Source organism: Eubalaena glacialis, chromosome 9 (assembly GCF_028564815.1).
Source record: "Eubalaena glacialis isolate mEubGla1 chromosome 9, mEubGla1.1.hap2.+ XY, whole genome shotgun sequence".
NCBI lineage: Eukaryota > Metazoa > Chordata > Mammalia > Artiodactyla > Balaenidae > Eubalaena > Eubalaena glacialis.
This window is the reverse complement of record NC_083724.1, coordinates 90,434,923-90,456,711: the sequence shown is the minus strand read 5'-3', so window position 1 is coordinate 90,456,711 and position 21,789 is coordinate 90,434,923. Positions and strand designations below refer to the sequence as shown.

General features: G+C 38.6%; 1 protein-coding gene across 1 annotated transcript; it reads left to right on the top strand.

Moving 5' to 3' along the window:
- Positions 1-2,298: 2,298 nt before the first annotated feature.
- Positions 2,299-20,475, top strand: FAM240B (family with sequence similarity 240 member B). The gene is made up of 2 exons (XM_061199323.1): positions 2,299-2,441; positions 20,382-20,475. Exons 1-2 carry the CDS (start codon positions 2,299-2,301, stop codon positions 20,473-20,475), a joined length of 237 nt encoding a protein of 78 aa, XP_061055306.1.
- The last annotated feature ends 1,314 nt before the right edge of the window (positions 20,476-21,789 follow it).

Sequence of the window (21,789 nt, the reverse complement as noted above, 5' to 3'; positions counted from 1 at the left end):
GAAGGAAAAGAAATAAAAGGAATCCAAATTGGAAAAGAAGAAGTAAAATTGTCACTGTTTGCAGATGACATGAGACTATACATAGAGAATCCTAAAGAAGCTACCAGAAAACTACAAGAACTAATCAGTGAATTTAGTAAGGTTGCAGGATACAAAATTAATGCACAGAAATCTCTTGCATTCCTATACACTAACAACAAAAAATCGTATAGAGAAATTAAGGAAACAATCCCATTTACCATTGCAACAAAAAGAATAAAATACCTAGGAATAAACCTACCTAAAGAGGCAAAAGACTTGTACTCAGAAAACTATAAAACACTGATGAAAGAAATCAAAGATGACATAAACAGATGGAGAAATATACCATGTTCTTTGATTGGAAGAATCAATATTGTGAAAATGACTATAGATTCAATGTTAACAACTCTTTCAATGTCAAGTGACTAGGAATTTATTAGAAATCTGTGTGCTGAAACCATTAGCCAAGGACAGAAAATAAATGGGAAATATGTGCTTACAGGAGAGAACATGTGCTCCCATCAGGCTGCAGGACAGGCCCTGCTCCACTCTTCAGAGCTCAAGCTCAGAGAGAACCTGGAGAGCCCCAGGGTACAGTGCCCTCCCACACACTTCTGGCACAGTTTTGCCCAAGTCAGTTGTGGCTACAGAAATGACCAGATGAATAGAAGGTGGGTCTAGGAGGAAAAATAGGAGTGGATTTAAAAAAAATCTTTACAGAATACTCAAAGTGACCTTCAGTTCCAGAAAACAAAGTTTATTCCTACTTTAGGACATTTATACATCTCTACAAGTGGGAAGGTCTTGCCACCTCTGGCACAGGTGTCAGTCTGTTATTATAAATGTAATATAAATAAAATATTCTGTTATTCTGTATTATAAATAATTCTATATTATAAATTACATATTCTATAGCATAAAATATTATAATTCTATAATATAGAATTACCATTCTAGATTATAAATATGAAATAATAAATGGGTTATTTATTCCCTGAAAGCTTTTCTAAACTTCTCTCTCACCCCCAATCCTCTGGGCTGCTCCCCCCAGGCAATCTAGCTTGAATGGGATCACTGGGACTCTGTAGCGAGGGAATGAAGGTCCAGCTCCTTTCCAATCTCCAGCCAGGGACAAAGCTCTTCTCTGAGCAGGCACTCACTAGCAGGCAGAAAAGGATTTGTTTTGCAGTCCTTTTTGTCTACCTGTCCACCAGAGCCACTAAGATCTGGAAAATGGGCAATGTTCAGGCAAAAAGTAAATGTTTTTTAGTAGTAAACATGTATGCTTCCAAATACAGTCACCATTTCTTGTGATGAGGATTGATAGAATAGAGGGCATCCACTTTGAAGATGGACAGACCTAGATCCAAATTTCTGCTCTTTCATGTTCAGTTATGAGGCTATATGCAAATTCTGCCTCTCAGTTTCCTCATCTGAACCATGAGTTCAGAACCACCCATCTCACAGAGTTGTAGTGAGGATCAAATGGGACAGTGTGTAAGAAAAGCCTATTGCACATTATATGCTCAATAAATGGTAGATGTTATTATGTGAGGAAGGATGGAAAGAACATAACATTTTCTGGGTGCCTGTTATTTGCCTTGCATTGTGTTTAGAGCTTTGCATACACCATCTTGTTCTACACACACACACACAAAGCTGTGAAGTAATTGTTAAAGGATAATTTTTTAAGTTAAAACCATGACTCTTATACAAATATAAAATGAACTTGTAACAGATATTTTACTTAACTTACGATAATTAATGAGAAAACTAGTAAGATACTACAACTGATTCAAGGAGAATTAAAAAAACACATATATAGACAATCAAGAATATTAAAATGAATTTAAAGTAGATGAAAATTGGTTGATATTCACAGGGATATCAATCGCATTCCACTGGACAAAATATATTTGAATCTCTATGTTCAAAAATCATTTGCATTACTATACTTTTTCTATAATTTACAGAGTTGTAAAATAGCTCAAAGTCATGAAAGGGACAGGCCCTTGTAGAATCAGATAATCTGGAAGGGTTATCAGACGTCCTTTGTATTTTTGTTCATTTCAAAATTTTTCACATTATATTCTGGCATTAACCATTATTATCCCCATTTGCAGTTGACAAACAAAATCATAGTGACTGTGTGATTTATCTACAGGCACAAAAAGTGTAATTGGCAGTGTATGGATTCAAACTCATCTTTCATCACTCCAAAATTAGAGTGGCTTTATTTGAAGTACTTGGATTTGTTTTTTCTTTTATTTTCAGAGGATGAACAATCAATACATACGTCGAGAAGTCTTCTGTTGTGAAACTTGTCATGAGCTCAAAAGCTTCTGGGAGAAAGAAATTAGCAAACAGACTGGTTACCGGGAACTGGAGGAAGATCGTCAGGGAAGGAGTGCCCTGAGAAAGTATGTGGATTGTTTCTTCACTATTTTTTAAGGTAGATTTCCCCAGAAATATACCAGATGTGAAGATGAGGAAACTGAATTGTTTTCATTACCCACTGTTGTAATAATGCAAATATTGGAGGTGGTATGGTCAAGTCGGTGTAGCCACAAGACAAAAGGAGAATGAGGTTTAGAAGGAAGACATTTATTATACACACAGCTTTCAGAGAGAGTATCACTGCCTGCCATGTAGGCCCACAGGATAAGCACCAGGTTTTGACCAGGTGGCAGAAGATGAAAGCAGAGGGAAAGTCTAAGCCAGAGCCTTTATCAGGGTTTCCAAGGAAAAGGAAAGGAAAGGCAGAGTAAACAGTTTAGGATTGGCTAGTTTGAATAATTCCTGAGGGTTGTGGGATTTAGGGATTGTCTCTAGTTGTCTGGTGCCTGGCCTGGTCCTGGGATGATATAGGGCAGGGGAAATATGGCTTTATCTATGAGAGTTAGATAAGGAGGTGGTTAGGGCCACAGACTCAGGATTGGTTGACATGCAGAAGAAAGGGCTAGCCCTGTCAAGGGCAGCCAGAAAGCTTTCTAAGATGTCAAAATATCATAAAATATAGAAAATTAAAGACATGATTAATTCATCTACTCATTTAGTCTTGCTACCATCTATATCAGAGTTTCCCAACCTCAGCACTACTGACATTTAGGGTCTTATAATTCTTTGTTACTGAGGCAGCTGTCCTATGCTTTGTAAGATGTTTAGCAGCATCCCTCAAAACATTAGATGCTGGTAGGACTCCCCTGCCACATTGTGACAACCAAAAATATCTCCTGACATTGCCAAATGTCCCCTGGAGGGCAAAGTTGCCCCTGATTGAGAATCAATGACTTATAGATATGAACAAGCTTTTTTTGGTGTAAACAAAAATGAGTTTCTGTTATTTATATCTTAATGAACTGAAAAAAATCTCTTCCTCACCCTGCCTCTGTTGCAATCCTCAGCACACGAGGATACGCTAAATTTCAGAGTCAGGTCAAGAGATGTGTATGAGTGTGAAAGATCCCACATCTGATATGATACATATTAAGATTCTTGGGGGAAGAATAATGTGATCTTCCTCTTACTGGCAGTTGAACTTGTTCTAGTCAAAGAAGTCTGCTGAGAGGGGAACATTTATTTATGTGAGAAGACACGTGTCACAAGTGTCAACATCGCTCTGACTAAAAGGTCAAGCACCTGCCCTCACACATGTAGTGCCCTGGAGCAGACGGATCAGCTCAACTTTTCAGGAACTCTCTGGGTTCTCTGTCCCTAAAATGGGAACAGCCCAGCCAGGCTGTCTATTTGCTGAGATGCCCACTAACAAGTGGAATCGCACCTGTGTGTTCTGCTGGACAGCAAGGCATGTGCTTCCATGTTTCTGAGTATGCTGAGCTACAAACATGTGTAATTCACATATGTTGCACCAACATTAACTTCTAAAAACTTTTCTTCAGCTCCTGAGGGGAAATAGCCTCTCTCTATATCCGGAGAAGAGCTCTACCATTATTCCAGTTACATTCCTGGTTGTCCAGCAAGAAAACCCAGGTTTTTCTAAATGCTAAAAGAGTTACATGTTAGAGCATCCAGTCCTGAAGAGTCCAGGGGAGCAAGAAGAGTCAGTTGTATGGTCCCTGCCATCTTCCTCCCCTAGTCCTGGTGCACAAGCCCACTGGGAGACAGATCCCCACATGAGCCCTGTACTGCATCTTCCTTTCCAGAAGCCCTGGGGTGTGGGATTAAGAGCAAAATTTGCAATATGATCTGATTTTTTAAAAATATATAGATGCAGTTTATCCATATGTATAGGGAAAGATTAGAAGAAAATACTGAAAAATATTAAGAGGGTTATTTTTGACTGGTGGAATGGCAAATATTGTGCGCATGTGTTCTTCTATTTTTTCCAAAGTTTCTAAAATGACACTGTACCATATTATAATTAGGAAAAAAGTTATTAAAAAAAGCAGCCAGGGCTTCCCTGGTGGCGCAGTGGTTGAGAATCTGCCTGCCAATGCAGGGGACACGGGTTCGAGCCCTGGTCTGGGAAGATCCCACATGCCGCGAAGCAACTAGGCCCGTGAGCCATAACTGCTGAGCCTGCACGTCTGGAGCCTGTGCTCTGCAACAAGAGAGGCCGCGATAGTGAGAGGCCCGCGCACCGCGATGAAGAGTGGCCCCAACTCGCCGCAACTAGAGAAAGCCCTCGCACAGAAACGAAGACCCCACACAGCCAAAAATAAATAAATAAATAAATAAATAAATTTATTTAAAAAAATCTTAAAAAAAAAAAAGCAGCCATTTGCAAATGGCCCATAGAACAAATGAATTAATTATCCAGGCTCTAATGTGCCCCCTAAAAAGACTCCCTTCAGAGTTTGGAGCAGTTTTCTCTTCCTTCTATAGCCAAGAGAATAAATCTTCAAAATGTGCTCATCATGAAACGTTTTAGCATTGTCTCCCCCAAATAAATGTTTGAAGATGGAGACAGAGCTGCTGCCTTGCTCAGAGAAGAGGAAAATCAGCAGAGGCTGGGGGAGGAGAGGCACCTTCTATGGTCTCCTCCTCTGTTCTTGAGTCTCACTTACCAGAGCTGTTGCCCCCTATCAACTATGAATATAAAACTCAAAAAGCCTTCTTAATTTGGTAAACAATGAATGACAACATAGTGGTTTTGTTATTATTTTTGTTAAAAAACAAAAACAAAACAAAAAATACAGCCACATATATCCCAGATGAACCAAGTTGCACAGAAAGAATATAAATATTTTTAAACCAAAACCAGCCTGTCAGATTATTTGCTTAAATATTGCTTATGTAAGCAAACAGTTTGAAATATTGTCCTAGAATAATTATCTTCCAGGATACACTTGACCAGACCAATGAATGGCATAAAACCTCGGGTCCCTATTTCACCTAAGGCTATGGCTTTCCAAAATGCTTATATGTAAGTGAATAACCTGAGACACACACATAACACTGACACCTTTTGTTATTTTACACTCCATTTATAAAAGTGGCAATTTCAAGCCACTGTGCAATCAAGAAATGTTCTAAATGAACAGAAGACAAAAACCTCAAAAAAAAAAAACCTCAAAATTTTCCACCAATGCCTTTGCTGATAGTAGAACAGAGCCAATAATGCCTTATGTTCCTCAGCTGGGCTAACCTGCAAGGCCTTGTGCCAAAGCTGAGTAGAGTGGAAACAGGTGTTTCACCATGGACATGCTCATTAGCACATGCCTACGGGTTCACTGACTGAGAGGAATGCAACCAGAGCTGCAGAGAATCCATTTACCCTAGGAACACATGTGTGTGGAAGAAGCCCTGGAGGTGAGATCACAAGGCAAAGTGGGTAGCCTCAGAACTAGAAACCCTCTTACTCTCTCTGAGTCTGGCTAGAAAGAAGCAACACAGCAGGCGTCAGTCCCCTGGAGAAGTTGAAATCTGTGTGCAAATAACTGATTGAGGCAATTTGAGAGAAGTCAAGTGTACTGTAGGTACAACGAACAAATCTCCTGGTGTGTTGGGACAGTCCAGGTGTACGTATATCAATTTGTTATAATTATGAATTGTGCTCCCTTTTATTTCCAAAGTATCTCAATTTAGATGATAAATTATATGAACACCTAAGCCTAAATAACCAGCCTGTAACTATAACTGAGTAAATGTACAATGCTTATATGAAAATAATAATGTTTTAATGCAAGAAGTATGATCTTCAAAATACCTCTTCAGAATTTAGCAGAGCTCAGAGTGTCTAAGTGAGGAGAGGGGTTTATCAGGCCTCACCCCAAGACCACTCACCTCCTGCTTTGATTCCTACTTATCAGTTATGTCAATCAGGATGCTTTCAGAAGCAGGTAACAAAATATCCAACTCATAATCTCCAAGCCAGATGAAATCATCATTTCAAACTTTTTATAAGATTTAGTCTATGAAAAATAACCAGTGAGAAAAATTTTAGTTAGTTTTTCTCATTCAAACTGAGGGGGTGAGGTATATGGCTGGTAAACTGAGTTGTTCAGAGCAGTATGCTGAGCTGCCCTGTGACCAGATCCAGCTGGTGAGCTGAAGGTCAAAGGGAACCAGGATCAGGCCCATCTTTCCCCACTATGGAAAAACCACTGTAAAGGCATGTTCCTTATTACACAGGAATAGGGGCAGCAAAAGCATCATCTGACCTTTCATATTAAAACAAAAGCACAGAGATTATGATTATAGTGTGAAATCTGAATTGGGAGATCAAGGACTCAGTAAATTACAAATTCCTTGATGACAAGGATTATTATTTTACTGCTCTTCTTTACATATTGGGGTAGCCACAGAGGTGCTCTAAACTTGCAATGGGGAGAAAGTTGACTAAGAGCCCTAGGTGCTGCCTTTCTGGATCTGCCATTTTATTTGAGCTGAGGCCACATTTACCCCTGACTGCTCTAGCCAATGACTGAGCATGGCAGGGGTAGCTAGTCCTGGGAAATTCCTGTGTGACAGAACTCCTCTACTGGGAAACTTTTACCCAGGGACTCCTCATCAGCTCAGCTAAGCTTTCTCAGAACTATGCTGTGGTTCGGGCCTTTTCCTACCCAATCATTCCTTCCTTCTCACTCTCCTTTCACAGGTGTTAGACCAGCATGCTAATCTGAAGGCTATCCCTTACCATTTCTGTTTCTTCCCCCCAACCCCTGCTTTATTTTTCATGGTTGATTCCTTCGAATCTGCTTCTTGGAGGACCCAAACTGACACATATATTTAGGGCCTAGCAAGCACATGATAGAAAAAAAAAACTAATTATGTGCCCAATTGATCTTCTGTGGTTCTTAGTAAGGACACTGTGATTCTGGTTTGTGATTCTGGCTTATGGTTCTTAAAAAAAGTCCTCCTTTCTAGCCAAATCCCATACTTATCAAGCAGAATCTGTGTTCCTAGATATTAATTACAACTCCTCCACAAATCAGATGAATCTAGAACAATAAATAGTAAATATCACTTGGTCTCCATTTGAAAAGTGAGGTCAATATTTCTAGGCTTAAGGAAAAAAATGTTCTCTTCAAGTTTAATGTCAGCTTTATTGCTCCTCTACTGTATCTGACTCTGCATACCAATTTTTAAGCATTATCTTTCTCATGTTGGCCTTCCTTACTACAAAAGAAAAGAACCATATATACACTTATATTCACCAGCTTACTGAGAGCACAAAGATAAAGAGAAGCAACACAGTGATGAAAGATATTGACCAGAAAGGGGCAGGAAACAGTCTAAATACTCATAAAATAGGATTTAATGGGAACTAGGTAGATAGTGGCATCTATGATCCATCTGGCAATAAATGGTGATATAGCTAATACAAAAAGTGAATAAATGTGTCATAAACCCCAGATTCCTAAATTCTGTTCCTAGAATAAATTCATCATTCCAAATGTGTTGATTTGGTTCCTCCAAGAAGCAGAGGGCAAGATGAAATTAGATGGGTGTGAGATTTATTGCGGGAAGCACCTGTGAGAGAAAAATGGGAAGCAAGTTATGGTGTGTTGGTAAACATTTAACGACTGGCTCTCTGTGGAAAAAATGTATACACATATATATGTACATAAGTTTATTATAAATTTTACTTGTATAAAGATGTGTGACATATACTTTACAAATAATAAGAAAACATGCAATGCTCTTTATTACACATTTCATATATCCAACTGATTCTCACAGCATCTTTCTACTGGTTTTTGCCAACCTTTTGTCTCTATAGCCAACCTATGGTTGCAATTCAGCTATGATGGGACAAAACCAGACAACGAATAAATGCTTAATTACTATACAATTCAGCAAAGTCAGATTGTTAAGGATGATAGTTTTCTAGTGCTGGAAGAGCTTTTCCACATTCTTTTTTTGCCATTCACAACATAATAGTTACAGAAGACAGGGCACACTTCTAAGTTTAATCTGCATTATTAAGATTTTCTCCTTCACTTTCTTAAATCTAGATGAGGGGTCAGCAAATATTTCCTATAAAGGACAAAGTAGTAAATATTTTGGGCTTTGTGGGTCATGTGCTCTATGTTGCAACTACTCAATCCTGCCGTTGTATGAAAGCAGTCACAGAAAATATGTCACAAATGGGCAGGGCTGTGTTCTGATAAAACTTCATTTACAAAAACAGGCAACTGGCCAGCAGGATCTCTGAGTAACACATTTTCATGCCCACCACACCAAGGAAAAGTTAAAGCCCCTTTAATTAATGATGAATTCTCATTATATTATGTCCCTACAGTTCAATGAAACATACAGGCAGCAACCTTTATTACTGAGCTTTAAAAGACCCCAGGTGACAAAAGCCATGTACATTTGGAGGCAGATTTATTTACAGAGCCTTTTAGAGATGCTTAACAACGGGAGCTTGTGAGCTTGTCTATTTCCCAGGTTGGAGAGGTTGATTGCAAATAAAATAACAAGATGATTACTTAATACCCATAATGAAGGAATATAATTATTAAAATTACTAATAGGTGGATCTCAATACAAGGTCATATAATCTCAATAAATCATCACTTCTTAAGAAAAGTGTGCATGGACCTATGTCCACTAATGGGAGAGCAGCCGTTACATGTTTTATCTTCCCTTTCAAACTGGCAAACTATATTTCTATGTCATTCATTCTATTTAAAGTTGAGGTAGAATGAGGATGATATCCCCCCATGTCCCTATTCTCTCAATATTTCAACTTTCAATCCTTGGTTGCTAATGTGCTTAAGCAACATCACCACCAAACAACAGGCCAACATTCCAAATTCTTTCCATTCTTTCTTGGGACCATAATTGAGCAGAGTTTTATGTAAGAAGTTTCTCGGAGTCAGTTTGATAATAGGTGTCTACAGCTTTCAAAATATTTATACCCTCTAGTTATTCACCTCTGGGGATCTCTTCAAGGAAAGTAGACTAGTATATGGAAAGAGTATTAATTATTATCATACTCATTTTAGGGTTATTTACAAGAGTAAAAAATTAAGGTTGAGTCTAATTTTTCTTTATTCATTATTGTGTATTCTAATTTATCCATAATAATCATGCATTGTTTTAGCATTGTTATGAATTGTGTCCCCCCAGATTCATATGTGGAAGTCCTAACTGCCAGCACCTTAGAATGTGACTGTATTTGGAGATAGGGACTTTAAAAGAAGTGACAGTTAAAGTGAGAGCTTTTAGGGTGGGACCCGATCCAAGTAACTGTTGTCCTTATAAGAAGAAGAGGTTATGATACACAAAGAGACACCAGGGATGCACAAACACAGAGGAAAGGCCACATGAGGATGGAGCAAGAAGGACATCTGCATGTAAAGGAGAGAGGCCTTGGGAGAAATCAAACCTGCTAACACCTTGATCTTGAACTTTCACCCTCCAAAACAGTGAGACAATAATTGTCTGTTGTTTAAGCTAACCAGCCTGGTATTTTGTTATGGTAGCCCTATTAAATGAATAAAATGATTTATCCAACTTAAGAAACTAACCAAGCATATACATTTTTTTAACATCTTTATTGGAGTATAATTGCTTTACAATGGTGTGTTCGTTTCTGCTTTATAACAAAGTGAATCAGCTATACATAAACATATGTCCCCGTATCTCCTCCCTCTTGCGTCTCCCTCCCACCCTCCCTATCCCACCTCTCTAGGTCTTCGCAAAGCACCAAGCTGATCTCCCTGTGCTATGCGGCTGCTTCCCACTAGCTATCTATTTTACATATGGGAGTATATATAAGTCCATGTCACTCTCTCTTCGTCCCAGCTTACCCTTCCCCTTCCCCGTGTCCTAAGGCCATTCTCTAGGTCTGCATCTTTATTCCTGTCCTGCCCCTAGAATCTTCAGAACCATTTTTCTTTAGATTCCATATATAAGTGTTAGCATACGGTATTTATTACTCTCTTTCTGACTTACTTCACTCTGTATGACAGACTCTAGGTCCATCTACCTCACTACAAATAACTCAGTTTTGTTTCTTTTTATGGCTGAGTAATATTCCATTGTATATATGTGCCACATCTTCTTTATTCATTCATTTCTCAATGGACACTTAGGTTGCTTCCATGTCCTGGCTATTGTAAATAGAGCTGCAATGAACATTGTGGTACATGACTCTTCTTGAATTATGGTTTTCTCAGGACATATGCAGAGTAGTGGGATTGCTGGGTCGTATGGTAGTTTTATTTTTAGTTTTTTAAGGAGACTCCATACTGTTCTCCATAGTGGCTGTATCAATTTACGTTCCCACTAACAGTGCAAGAGGGTTCCCTTTTCTCCACACCCTATCCAGCATTTATTGCTTGCAGATATTTGATGATGGCCATTCTGACTGGTGTGAGGTGATACGTCATTGTAGTTTTGTTTTGAATTTCTCTATGATTAGTGATGTTGAGTATCCTTTCATCTGTTTGTTGGCAATCTGTATATCTTCTTTGGAGAAATGTCTATTTAGGTCTTCTGCCCATTTTTGGATTGGGTTGTTTGTTTTTTTGTTATTGAGCTGCATGAGCTGCTTGTAAATCTTGGAGATTAATCCTTTGTCAGTTGCTTCATTTGCAAATATCTTCTCCCATTCTGAGGGTTGTCTTTTCATCTTGTTTATGGTTTCCTTTACTGTGCAAAAGCTCTTAAGTTTCATTAGGTCCCATTTGTTTATTTGTGTTTTTATTTCCATTTCTCTAGGAGGTGGGTCAAAAAGGATCTTGCTGTGATTTATGTCATAGAGTGTTTTTCCTGTGTTTTCCTCTAAGAGTTTTATAGTGTCTGGGCTTACATTTAGGTCTTTAATCCATTTTGAGTTTATTTTTGGGTATGCTGTTAGGGAGTGTGCTAATTTCATTCTTTTACATGTAGTTGTCTAGTTTTCCCAGCACCATTTATTGAAGAGGCTGTCTTTTCTCCATTGTATATTCTTGCCTCCTGTATCAAAAATGAGGTGACCATATGGGCGTGGGTTTATCTCTGGGCTTTCTATCCTATTCCATTGATCTATATTTCTGTTTTTGTGCTGGTACCATACTGTCTTGATTACGGTAACTTTGTAGTATAGTCTGAAGTCTGGGAACCTGATTCCTCCAACTCCGTTTTTCTTTTTCAAGATTGCTTTGGCTATTTGAGGTCTTTTGTGTTTCCATACAAATTGTGAAATTTTTTGTTCTAGTTCTGTGAAAAATGCCAGTTGTAGTTTGATAGGGATTGCATTGAATCTGCAGATTGCTTTGGGTAGTAGAGTCATTTTCACAATGTTGATTCTTCCAATCCAAGAACATGGTATATCTCTCCATCTGTTTGTATCATCTTTAATTTCTTTCATCAGTGTCTTATAGTTTTCTGCATATAAGTCTTTTGTCTCCTTAGGTAGGTTTATTCTTAGTTATTTTATTCTTTTGGCTGCAATGGTAAATCAGAGTGTTTCCTTAATTTCTCTTTCAGATTTTTCATCATTAGTGTATAGGAATGCAAGAGATTTCTGTGCATTAATTTTGTATCCTGCTACTTTACCAAATTCATTGATTAGCTCTAGTAGTTTTCTGGTTGCAACTTTCGGATTCTCTATGTACAGTATCATGTCATCTACAAACAGTGACAGCTTTACTTCTTCTTTTCCGATTTGAATTCCTTTTATTTCTTTTGCTTCTCTGATTGCTGCGGCTAAAACTTCCAAAACTACGTTGAATAATAGTGGTGAGAGTGGACAACCTTGTCTCTTTCTTATCTTAGAGGAAATGGTTTCAGTTTTTCACCATTGAGAATGATGTTGATGGTAGATTTGTCATATATGGCCTTTATTATGTTGAGGTAAGTTCCCTCTATGCCTACATTCTGGAGGGTTTTTATCATAAATGGGTGTTTAATTTTGTGAAAAGCTTTTTCTGCATCTATTGAGATGATCATATGATTTTTCTCCTTCACTTTGTTAATATGGTGTATCACATTCATTGATTTGTGTATATTGAAGAATCCTTGCATCCCTGGGATAAATCCCACTTGATCATGGTGTAGGATCCTTTTAATGTGTTGTTGGATTCTGTTTGCTACTATTTCGTTGAGGATTTTTGCATCTATGTTCATCAGTGATATTGGCCTGTAGTTTTCTTTCTTTGTGACATCTCTGTCTGGTTTTGGTATCAGGGTGATGGTGACTTCGTAGAATGAGTTGGGGAGTGTTCCTCCCTCTGCTATATTTTGGAAGAGTTTGAGAAGGATAGGTGTTAGCTCTTCTCTAAATGTTTGATAGGATTCGCCTGTGAAGCCATCTGGTTCTGGGCTTCTGTTTGTTGGAAGATTTTTAATCACAGTCCCAGTATCAGTGTTTGTGATTGGTCTGTTTATGTTTTCTATTTCTTCCTGGTTCAGTCTCAGAAGGTTGTGCTTTTCTAAGAATTTGTCCATTTCTTCCAGGTTGTCCATTTTATTGGCATATAGTTGCTTGTAGTAATCTCTCATGATCCTTTGTATTTCTGCAGAGTGTGTTGTAACTTCTCCCTTTCATTTCTAATTCTATTGATTTGAGTCTTCTCCCTTTTTTTCTTGATGAGTCTGGCTAATGGTTTATCAATTTTATCTTCTGAAAGAACCAGCTTTTTGTTATATTGATCTTTGCTATTGTTTCCTTCATTTTTTTTTCATTTATTTCTGATCTGATCTTTATGATTTCTTTCCTTCTGCTAATTTTGGGGTTTTTTTTCCTTCTTTCTCTAATTGATTAGGTGTAAGGTTATGTTGTTTATTTGAGATGTTTCTTGTTTCTTGAGGTAGGATTATATTGCTATAAACTTCCCTCTTAGAACTGTCTTTGCTGCATCCCATAGGTTTTGGGTCATTCTGTTTTCACTGTCATTTGCCTCTAGGTATTTTTTTGATTTCCTCTTTGATTTCTTCAGTGATCTCCTGGTTATTTAGTATTGTATTGTTTAGCCTCCATGTGTTTGTATATTTTACAGATTTTTTTCCTGTAATTGATATCTAGTCTCAGGATGTTGTGATCAGAAAAGATACTTGATACGATTTCAATTTTCTTAAATTTACCAAGGCTTGATTTGTGACCCACGATATGATGTATCCTGGAGAATGTTCCATGAGCACTTGAGAAGAAAGTGTATTCTGTTGTTTTTGGATGGAATGTCCTATAAATATCAATTAAGTCCATTTTCTTTAATGCATCATTTAAAGCTTGGGTTTTCTTATTTATTTTCATTTTGGATGATCTGTCCATTGGTGAAAGTGGGGTGTTAAAGTCCCTTACTCTGATTGTGTTACTGTCCATTTCCCATTTTATGGCTCTTAACATTTGCCTTATGTATTGAGGTGCTCCTATGTTGGGTGCACAAATATTTACAATTGTTATATCTTCATCTTGGATTGATCCCTTGATCATTATGTAGTGTCCTTCTTTGTCTCTTATAATAGTCTTCATTTTACAGTCTATTTTACCTGATATGAGAATTTCTACTCCAGCTTTCTTTTGATTTCCTTTTGCATGGAGTATCTTTTTCCATCCCCTCACTTTCAGTCTGTATGTGTCCCTAGGTCTGAAGTGTTTCTCTTGTAGACAGCATATATAAGGGTCTTGTTTTTGTATCCATTCAGCCAGCCTATGTCTTTTGGTGGGAGCATTTAATCCATTTACATTTAAGGTAATTATCAATATGTATGTTCCTATTACCGTTTTCTTAATTTTTGGGGTTTGTTTTTGTAGGTCTTTTCCTTCTCTTGTGTTTCCTGCCTAGAGAAGTTCCTTTAGCATTTGTTGTAAAGCTGGTTCAGTGGTGCTGAATCCTCTTAGCTTTTGCTTGTCTGTAAAGGTTTTAATTTCTCTGTCGAATCTGAATGAGATCCTTGCTGGGGAATCTTGGTTCTCGGTTTTTCCCTTTTGTCACTTTAAATATGTCTTGCCACTTCCTTTTGGCTTGCAGAGTTTCTGCTGAAAGATCAGCTGTTAACCTTATGGGGATTTCCTTGTATGTTATTTGTTGTTTTTCCCTTGCTGCTTTTAATATTTTTTCTTTGTATTTAATTTTTGATAGTTTGATTTATATGCATTCTGGCATGTTTCTCCTTCGATTTATCCTGTATGGAAATCTCTGCCCTTCCTGGATTTGATTGACTATTTCCTTTCCCATATTATGGATGTTTTCAACTATAATCTCTTCAAATATTATCTCAGTCCCTCTCTTTTTCTCTTCTTCTTCTGGGATCCCTATAATTAGAATGTTGGTGAGTTTAATGTTGTCCCAGAGGTCTCTGAGACTGTCCTCAATTCTTTTCATTCTTTTTTCTTTATTCTGCCCTGCAGTAGTTATTTCCACTATTGTATCTTCCAGGTCACTTATCCGTTCTTCTGACTCAGTTATTCTGCTATTGATTCCTTCTAGAGAAGTTTTAATTTCATTTATTGTGTTGTTCATCAATGTTTGTTTACCCTTTAGTTATTCTAGGTCCTTGTTAAACGTTTCTTGTATTTTCTCCATTCTATTTGCAAGATTTTAGATCATCTTTACTATCATTACTCTGAATTCTTTTTCAGGTAGACTGCCTATTTCCTCTTCATGTGTTTGGTCTTGTGGGTTTTTACCTTGCTCCTTCATCTGCTGTGTGTTTCTCTGTCTTCTCATTTTGCTTAACTTACTGTGTTTGGGGTCTCCTTTTCGCAGGCTGCAGGTTCATAGTTCCCGTTGTTTTTGGTGTCTGTCCCCAGTGGCTAAGGTTGGTTCAGTGGGTTGTGTAGGTTTCCTAGTGGAGGGGACTGGTGCCTGTGTTCTGGTGGATGAGGCTGGATCTTGTCTTTCTGGTGGGCAGGACCATGTCCAGTGGTGTGTTTTGGGGTGTCCGTAACCTTATTATGATTTTAGGCAGCCTCTCTGCTAATGGGTGGGGTTGTGTTCCTGTCTTGCTAGTTGTTTGGCATAGGGTGTCCAGCACTGTAGCTTGCTGGTTGTTCAGTGGTGCTGGGTCTTAACGTTGAGATGGGGATCTCTGGGAGAGCTTTCACCATTTGATATTACATGGAGCTGGGAGGTCTCTTCTGGACCAATGTCCTGAACTCGGCTCTCCCACCTCAGAGGCACAGGCCTGACACCCGGCCGGAGTACTAAGACCCTGTCAGCCACACGGCTCAGAAGAAATGGGAGAAAAAAAAGAAAGAAAGAAAAAAGAAAGAAAAAGAAAAAAAATTATTAAAGTAAAAAATTTTAAAAGTATTAAAATTAAAAAAATTAGAAAATGATTTAAAAAGAAAGAAAGAAAGAAGAGAGCAACCAAATCAAAAAAACAAATCCACCATTGATAACAAGCATTAAAAACTATATTTAAAAAAAACACAGAAAAACAGACAGACAGAACCCTAGGAGAAATGGTAAAAGCAAAGCTATACAGACGAAATCACACAAAGAAGCATACCCATACACACTCACAAAAAGAGAAAAAGGAAAAAAAAATATATATGTATATATTTTAAAAAAAGGAAGACAGCAACCAAATCAGTAAACAAATCTAGCAATGATAATAAACTCTAAATACTAAACTAAGGTAAACATAAAACCAGAAACCAGTCAGTCGCATACAGCAAACCTCCAGTCTACTGTTGCTCCCAAAGTCCACCGCCTCAATTTTGGCATGATTCGTTGTCTATTCAGGTATTCCACAGATGCAGGGTACATCAAGTTGATTGTTGAGATTTAATCTGCTGCTCCTGAGGCTGCTGGGAGAGATTTCCCTTTCTCTTCTTTGTTCGAACAGCTCCTGGGGTTCAGCTTTGGATTTGGCCCCACCTGTGCATGTAGGTCTCCTGAGGGCATCTGTTCCTGCCCAGAGAGGATGGGTTTAAAGGAGCAGCTGATTAGGGGGTTCTGGCTTAGGCAGGGGGAAGTTGGGGTACAGAATGCGGGGTGAGCCTGTGGCAGCAGAGGCCGGCGTAACGTTGCAACAGCATGAGGTGCACCGTGTGTTGTCCTGGGGAAGTTGTCCCTGGATCACGGGACCCTGGCAGTGGTGGGCTGAACAGTCTCCTGTGAGGGGAGATGTGGATAGTGACCTGTACTTGCACACAGGTTTCTTGGTGGCTGCAGCAGTAGCCTTAGTGTTTCATGCCCATCTCTGGTGTCTGTGCTGATAACCGTGGCTCACGCCTGTCTCTGGAGCTCATTTAGGTGGTGCTTTGAATCCCCTCTCCTCGCGCACCCTGAAACAATCCCTTGCCTCTTAGGCAGGTCCAGACTTTTTCCTGGACTCCCTCCCGGCTAGCTGTGGTGCACTAGCCCCCTTCAGGTTGTGTTCACACAGCCAACCCCAGTCCTCTTCCTGGGGTCTGCCTCCGAAGCCCGAGCCTCAGCTACCAGCCCCCACCCGCCCCGGCGGGTGAGCAGACAAGCCTCTCAGGCTGGTGAGTCCTGGTTGACAGCGATCCTCTGTGTGGGAATCTCTCCACTTTGCCCTCTGCAACTCTGTTGCTGCGCTCTGCTCTGTGGCTCTGAAGTTTCCTCTGCCCCCCGCCACACCCCATCTCCGCCTGTGAAGGGGCTTCCTAGTGTGTGGAAACTTTTCCTCCTTCACCGCTTCCTCCCAGAGGTGCAGGTCCCATCCCTATTCTTTTGTCTCTGTTTTTTCTTTTTTCTTTTGCCCTACCCAGGTACGTGGGAGGTTTCTTGCCTTTTGGGTAGTCTGAGGTCTTCTGCCAGCATTCAGTAGGTGTTCTGTAGGAGTTGTTCCACATGTAGATGTATTTCTGATGCATCTGTGGGGAGGAAGGTGATCTCCACATCTTACTACTCTGCCATCTTGAAGGTCTCCCCAAGTGTATACTTTTTAATACTAGTGTCCTTCACACTTAGGCTCCTAGACCTGCTCTCCAGAGAAAACTGACATCAATAGTTTCTCATATATCTCTCTCCAAAACTTTAGTTTTTATAAGCAAATAAATAAGTGTGCTGTATTTTTATGCAAAATGGGACCTACACAATCTTCAATATTCTGCACCTTCCTTTTTTAATTTTTTAAAAAATTTCTATTGGACTATAGTTGCTTTACAATATTGTTATTTTATACTGTACAGCAGAGTGAATCAGCTATACATAAACATATATCCCCTCATTTTTGGATTTCCTTCTCATTTAGGTCACCACAGAGCACTGAGTAGAGTTCCCTGTGCTATACAGTAGGTTCTCATTAGTTATCTATTTTATACATAGCATTAATATGCACCTTCCTTTTTTTTTTTTTTTAAATTTATTTATTTTTTATTTTTGGCTGTGTTGGGTCTTCTTTTCTGTGCGAGGGCTTTCTCTAGTTGTGGCAAGCGGGGGCCACTCTTCATCGCGGTGCGTGGGCCTCTCACTATCGCGGCATCTCTTATTGCGGAGCACAGGCTCCAGACGCGCAGGCTCAGTAGTTGTGGCTCACGGGCCTAGTCGCTCAGCGAGCATGTGGGATCTTCCCAGACCAGGGCTCGAACCCGTGTCCCCTGCATTAGCAGGCAGACTCTCAACCACTGCGCCACCAGGGAAGCCCCGCACCTTCCTTTTTTAACTTATGTTATCTTGGAAGTTTTTCTATATCGGCACTTTCAGTACTTCTTTAATGTTTTCCACAATAATGATGTGACAATTAATTTAAATAATCACACTGAAGGACATTTAGGTTGTTTTTCAATTTTTAGCTTTACAAACAATGTTGTAATAAGAATACTGGTACATACATTTTTCATACATGGATAAGCATTATGGGATAAGTTCACAGAAATGAAGATGTTATGTCAAAAGATGAGTGTTTTAAATTTTGATAGCTATTGCCTCCTTGTCTTGCAAAGAGGTTGTTTTAATTTAAACTTCCACTCTAAGTATGGGAATGCCAATTCCCACAGTCACTCACACTGTGTGTTGTCAAACTCTTAATCATTGTTAACCTGACAGGTGAAAATGGCATCTCACTGTTTTAAACTGAATTTAATTAATTACAGGTTTTGTTGAGATCTTTTCATATGCATAGGAACTAGCTGGATTTCTTCTTCAGAAACTGCCTTTGTATAGCCTCTGCCTGTTTAATTATAGACTTTCTTTTTCTTAATTGATTTATAAGCACCATGCATTTCTTTTCTTTTTGTGTACAGATCTATGAGTTTGACAAATGCTCAGAGTCATGTAATCACCACAGTCAAGATATAGAATAGTTCCATCATTCTGAAAAATCTCCTTATGCTTCTCCTTTGTGGTCAACTCCTTTCCCAATTTCCAGTCCATAGCAACCACTGATCTGTACTTCATCCCTATAGTTTTGCCTTTTCCAGAATATCATAAATGAATTATACACTATGTAGTCTTTTGTGTCTGGCTCTTTTCATTTAGCACAGTGTACTTGGGATTTATTCTTCTTGTTGTGTGTATCAGTTGTGTATATCCATTCCTTCTCATTGCTGAGTACTTTTCTGTGGTAGGGATGTATCACAATTTGGTGATCCACTCTCCATTGAAGGACATTTAAGTTGTTTCCAGTTTTTGGTGACTATAAATAAAAGTGCTATAAACATTCACATATAGATTTCTGTGTGAACATAAATTTCTATTTCTCTTGAGCAAATAGGATTGAAATTACTGGGTCATATGGTAAGTGTATGGTTAACAGTATAAGAAACTGCCAAACTGTTTTACAAACTGACTGCACCATTTTGCATTTTAATAACAATGTAAAAGAGTTCCAGTTACTCAGCATCCGGGCCAACACTTGGTTTGAGTTTTGTTGTGAGGGTTTTTTGGTTTGGGGGGTGGGGGTTGGTTTTTGGTTTTGCCAGGGGAGGTAGGGGGAAAGAGTTGGTTTTGTTTTTTTTTGTTTGTTTTGGTTATTCTATGAGGTAAGTGGTACCTCATTGTGGTTTTAATTTGCATTTTCCTAATTATGTTGAGCATTTTTTACGTGTTTATTTGCCACCTATATAACTTCTTTAGGAAAATGTCTGTTCAAATATTTTCCCCATTATGTTATTTTCTTATCATTGAGTTTGAAACTATATATATTCTGGAAATAAGTCCCTTATCAGATATGTGACTTGCAAATATTTTCTCCCTGTTTGTGGCTTGTCTTTTATTCTCTTTACAGTATCTTTTACAGAACAAATTGTTTTAATTTTGATGAAGTCCCAAATTTTTTATTCTTTTATGAATCATGCTTTTTGTAATGTATATAAGAATTTTTTCCTTATCCCAAGGTCATGAAGATATTATTTTGTGGCTTTTTTCTTGAAGCCTTGGTCTTACAGTTTACATTTATGTCTATGATCCATTCTTAGTTAATTTTGTATAAGATGTGGAGTGTGGATCAAAGTCCATTTTTAAATATGGATAGATAATGTTCCAGCATCATTTATTTAAAAAAAAATACTATCCTTCCTCCATTGAGTTGCCTTTGTACCTTGTCAAAAATCAATTGGCTATATTTGTGTATGTTTATTTCCAGACTATTCTGTTCCATTGATCTATTTCTTCCTTCACCAATGCTACACTGTCTTGATGACGGTAGCTTTATATTAAGCCTCAAAATCATGTAGTATGAGTCTCCCAACTTTCTTCTACTTTAAAATTGTTTTGGCTAATTGACTTCTTTTGCCTTTCCATATAAAAGTTAGAATCAGCTTGTTGATAGCTACAGAAAAGTCCTGCTGGGATTTTGATTGATATTACACTGAATCCACATACCAATGTAGGAAGGAATAAATTTTGGAGAAAACTACATATTCATAGACTGCTCATTACTCTATTGATTTTTTTCTTCATTAATTTGTAAAAGCCATTTATTTCTTCAGAAGGAGAAATATTCTAATATTCTTCAGAAGAAAAATAAACCAAAAAACAAAAAACTTCTCTGGACCAGCAGATGTGTAGACAAATGCACTAACCACGTATATTGTTTCCCTTCCTCAGGCTCAGAGAAGAATGGAAGCAGAGACTGGAGAAAAGGCTGGGGATGTTGGACAATCCTGATGGGAAGGAAAAGCAGGCAAACACTGTGGGCTGAGAGCTTTCTGCCTCATCCACTTCAAAGATAACAAGCCACCAAGGGCACTTTTCTAAGAGAAAAAACTAGCACCCAAATTATGTTGACTTACTAAGCAGGACACTCTCTGTTTGCTCTCCCATTTGTGAGGGGATTTACATGTGAAACCTCCCCCAGTGCTAATGGGAGTCTTTATCCAACTCAATCCTCCCTGCCACAGAGGATAGGATGACCTCCAAAGGGATAAGAAGCTCGGGTTATCTAATATAAAAATCTCTTTGAGTTAACATGTAATGTAATTTATTTCCACATTTTCTTCTCATTTAAAAAATCTTGTTATTTTATCCAAGCTTACCAGGGGCAATGACCTTGTTGGGAAACTGGCTTACCTAGGTCTTCTGGAAAAACATAGTCATACAATCTGTTTTCCTGTTCTCCCTTTTTTGTGAACACAGAAATGCTACTGCTTACAGAAAGAAAGCTGTTATTATGAAAAGAATAATTTTTTAACATTATGGTTTGAAAATGAACTGAACTAAATTATTTTCTCTTCATATAAATTGGGTTTTTTTAAAATAAACATTTAATTAGAAACATGCAGTGAAAGCAAAATAATGCTTAATAAACTTGGTTGTCGTGCCCTCACTGGTGTGTGCCCTGTGTTAACTCCCTCACGCCTGTCGTGGTTAGTTCTCTGCTGCTATAGCAAGTGTCAGCTCCAAGCTGTCTTTAGAATGTTTTGGAATTTAAAGTCACTTTCACTGCAGCCTCCTCTCAGGCCCAGAGCATGATCATGGTCACAGATCAGGAGAGATTCTGTCAATCACAGGAACTAGGGCTCCTCTGCTCCTCTACCCAGGGATTCCTCACAGGGGACAGGAGCAGAGTGGGAAGCCTGAGGCAGCCAAGGAGCACAGATGGCCAGAGGGACCCAGAGAATGACACAGACAATGCTGGGGAGGGTATCACAGCACTCACAGATGCTATGTGGTGGCATAAACTGCTGTCCCTATAAAACTAAAAGAGATCCTTATGGCTGAGAGGTCCACAGGGTGGCAGGAGGGTTGGAGAGGTGATTCCACATCCCCACAGTTATGAGATCCAGGGTACAATGTTCAGGTCTTTGCTATAGGCTCTTATCTAATTCAGATATAACAACTAAGCAGTAAATTACAGCTGGGAAAATCTGAGCAAAGTTTGGGAAAAGAAGCTAATAATAAAACAGAATTTTAGTAAGGACAGAGAACCATGGGAATAGATATCAGGATACATAACCACATCTGAGAGTCAGAGAAAGCCCCCTGAGAAACTGATGTTTAAGCTGAGACTTATAAA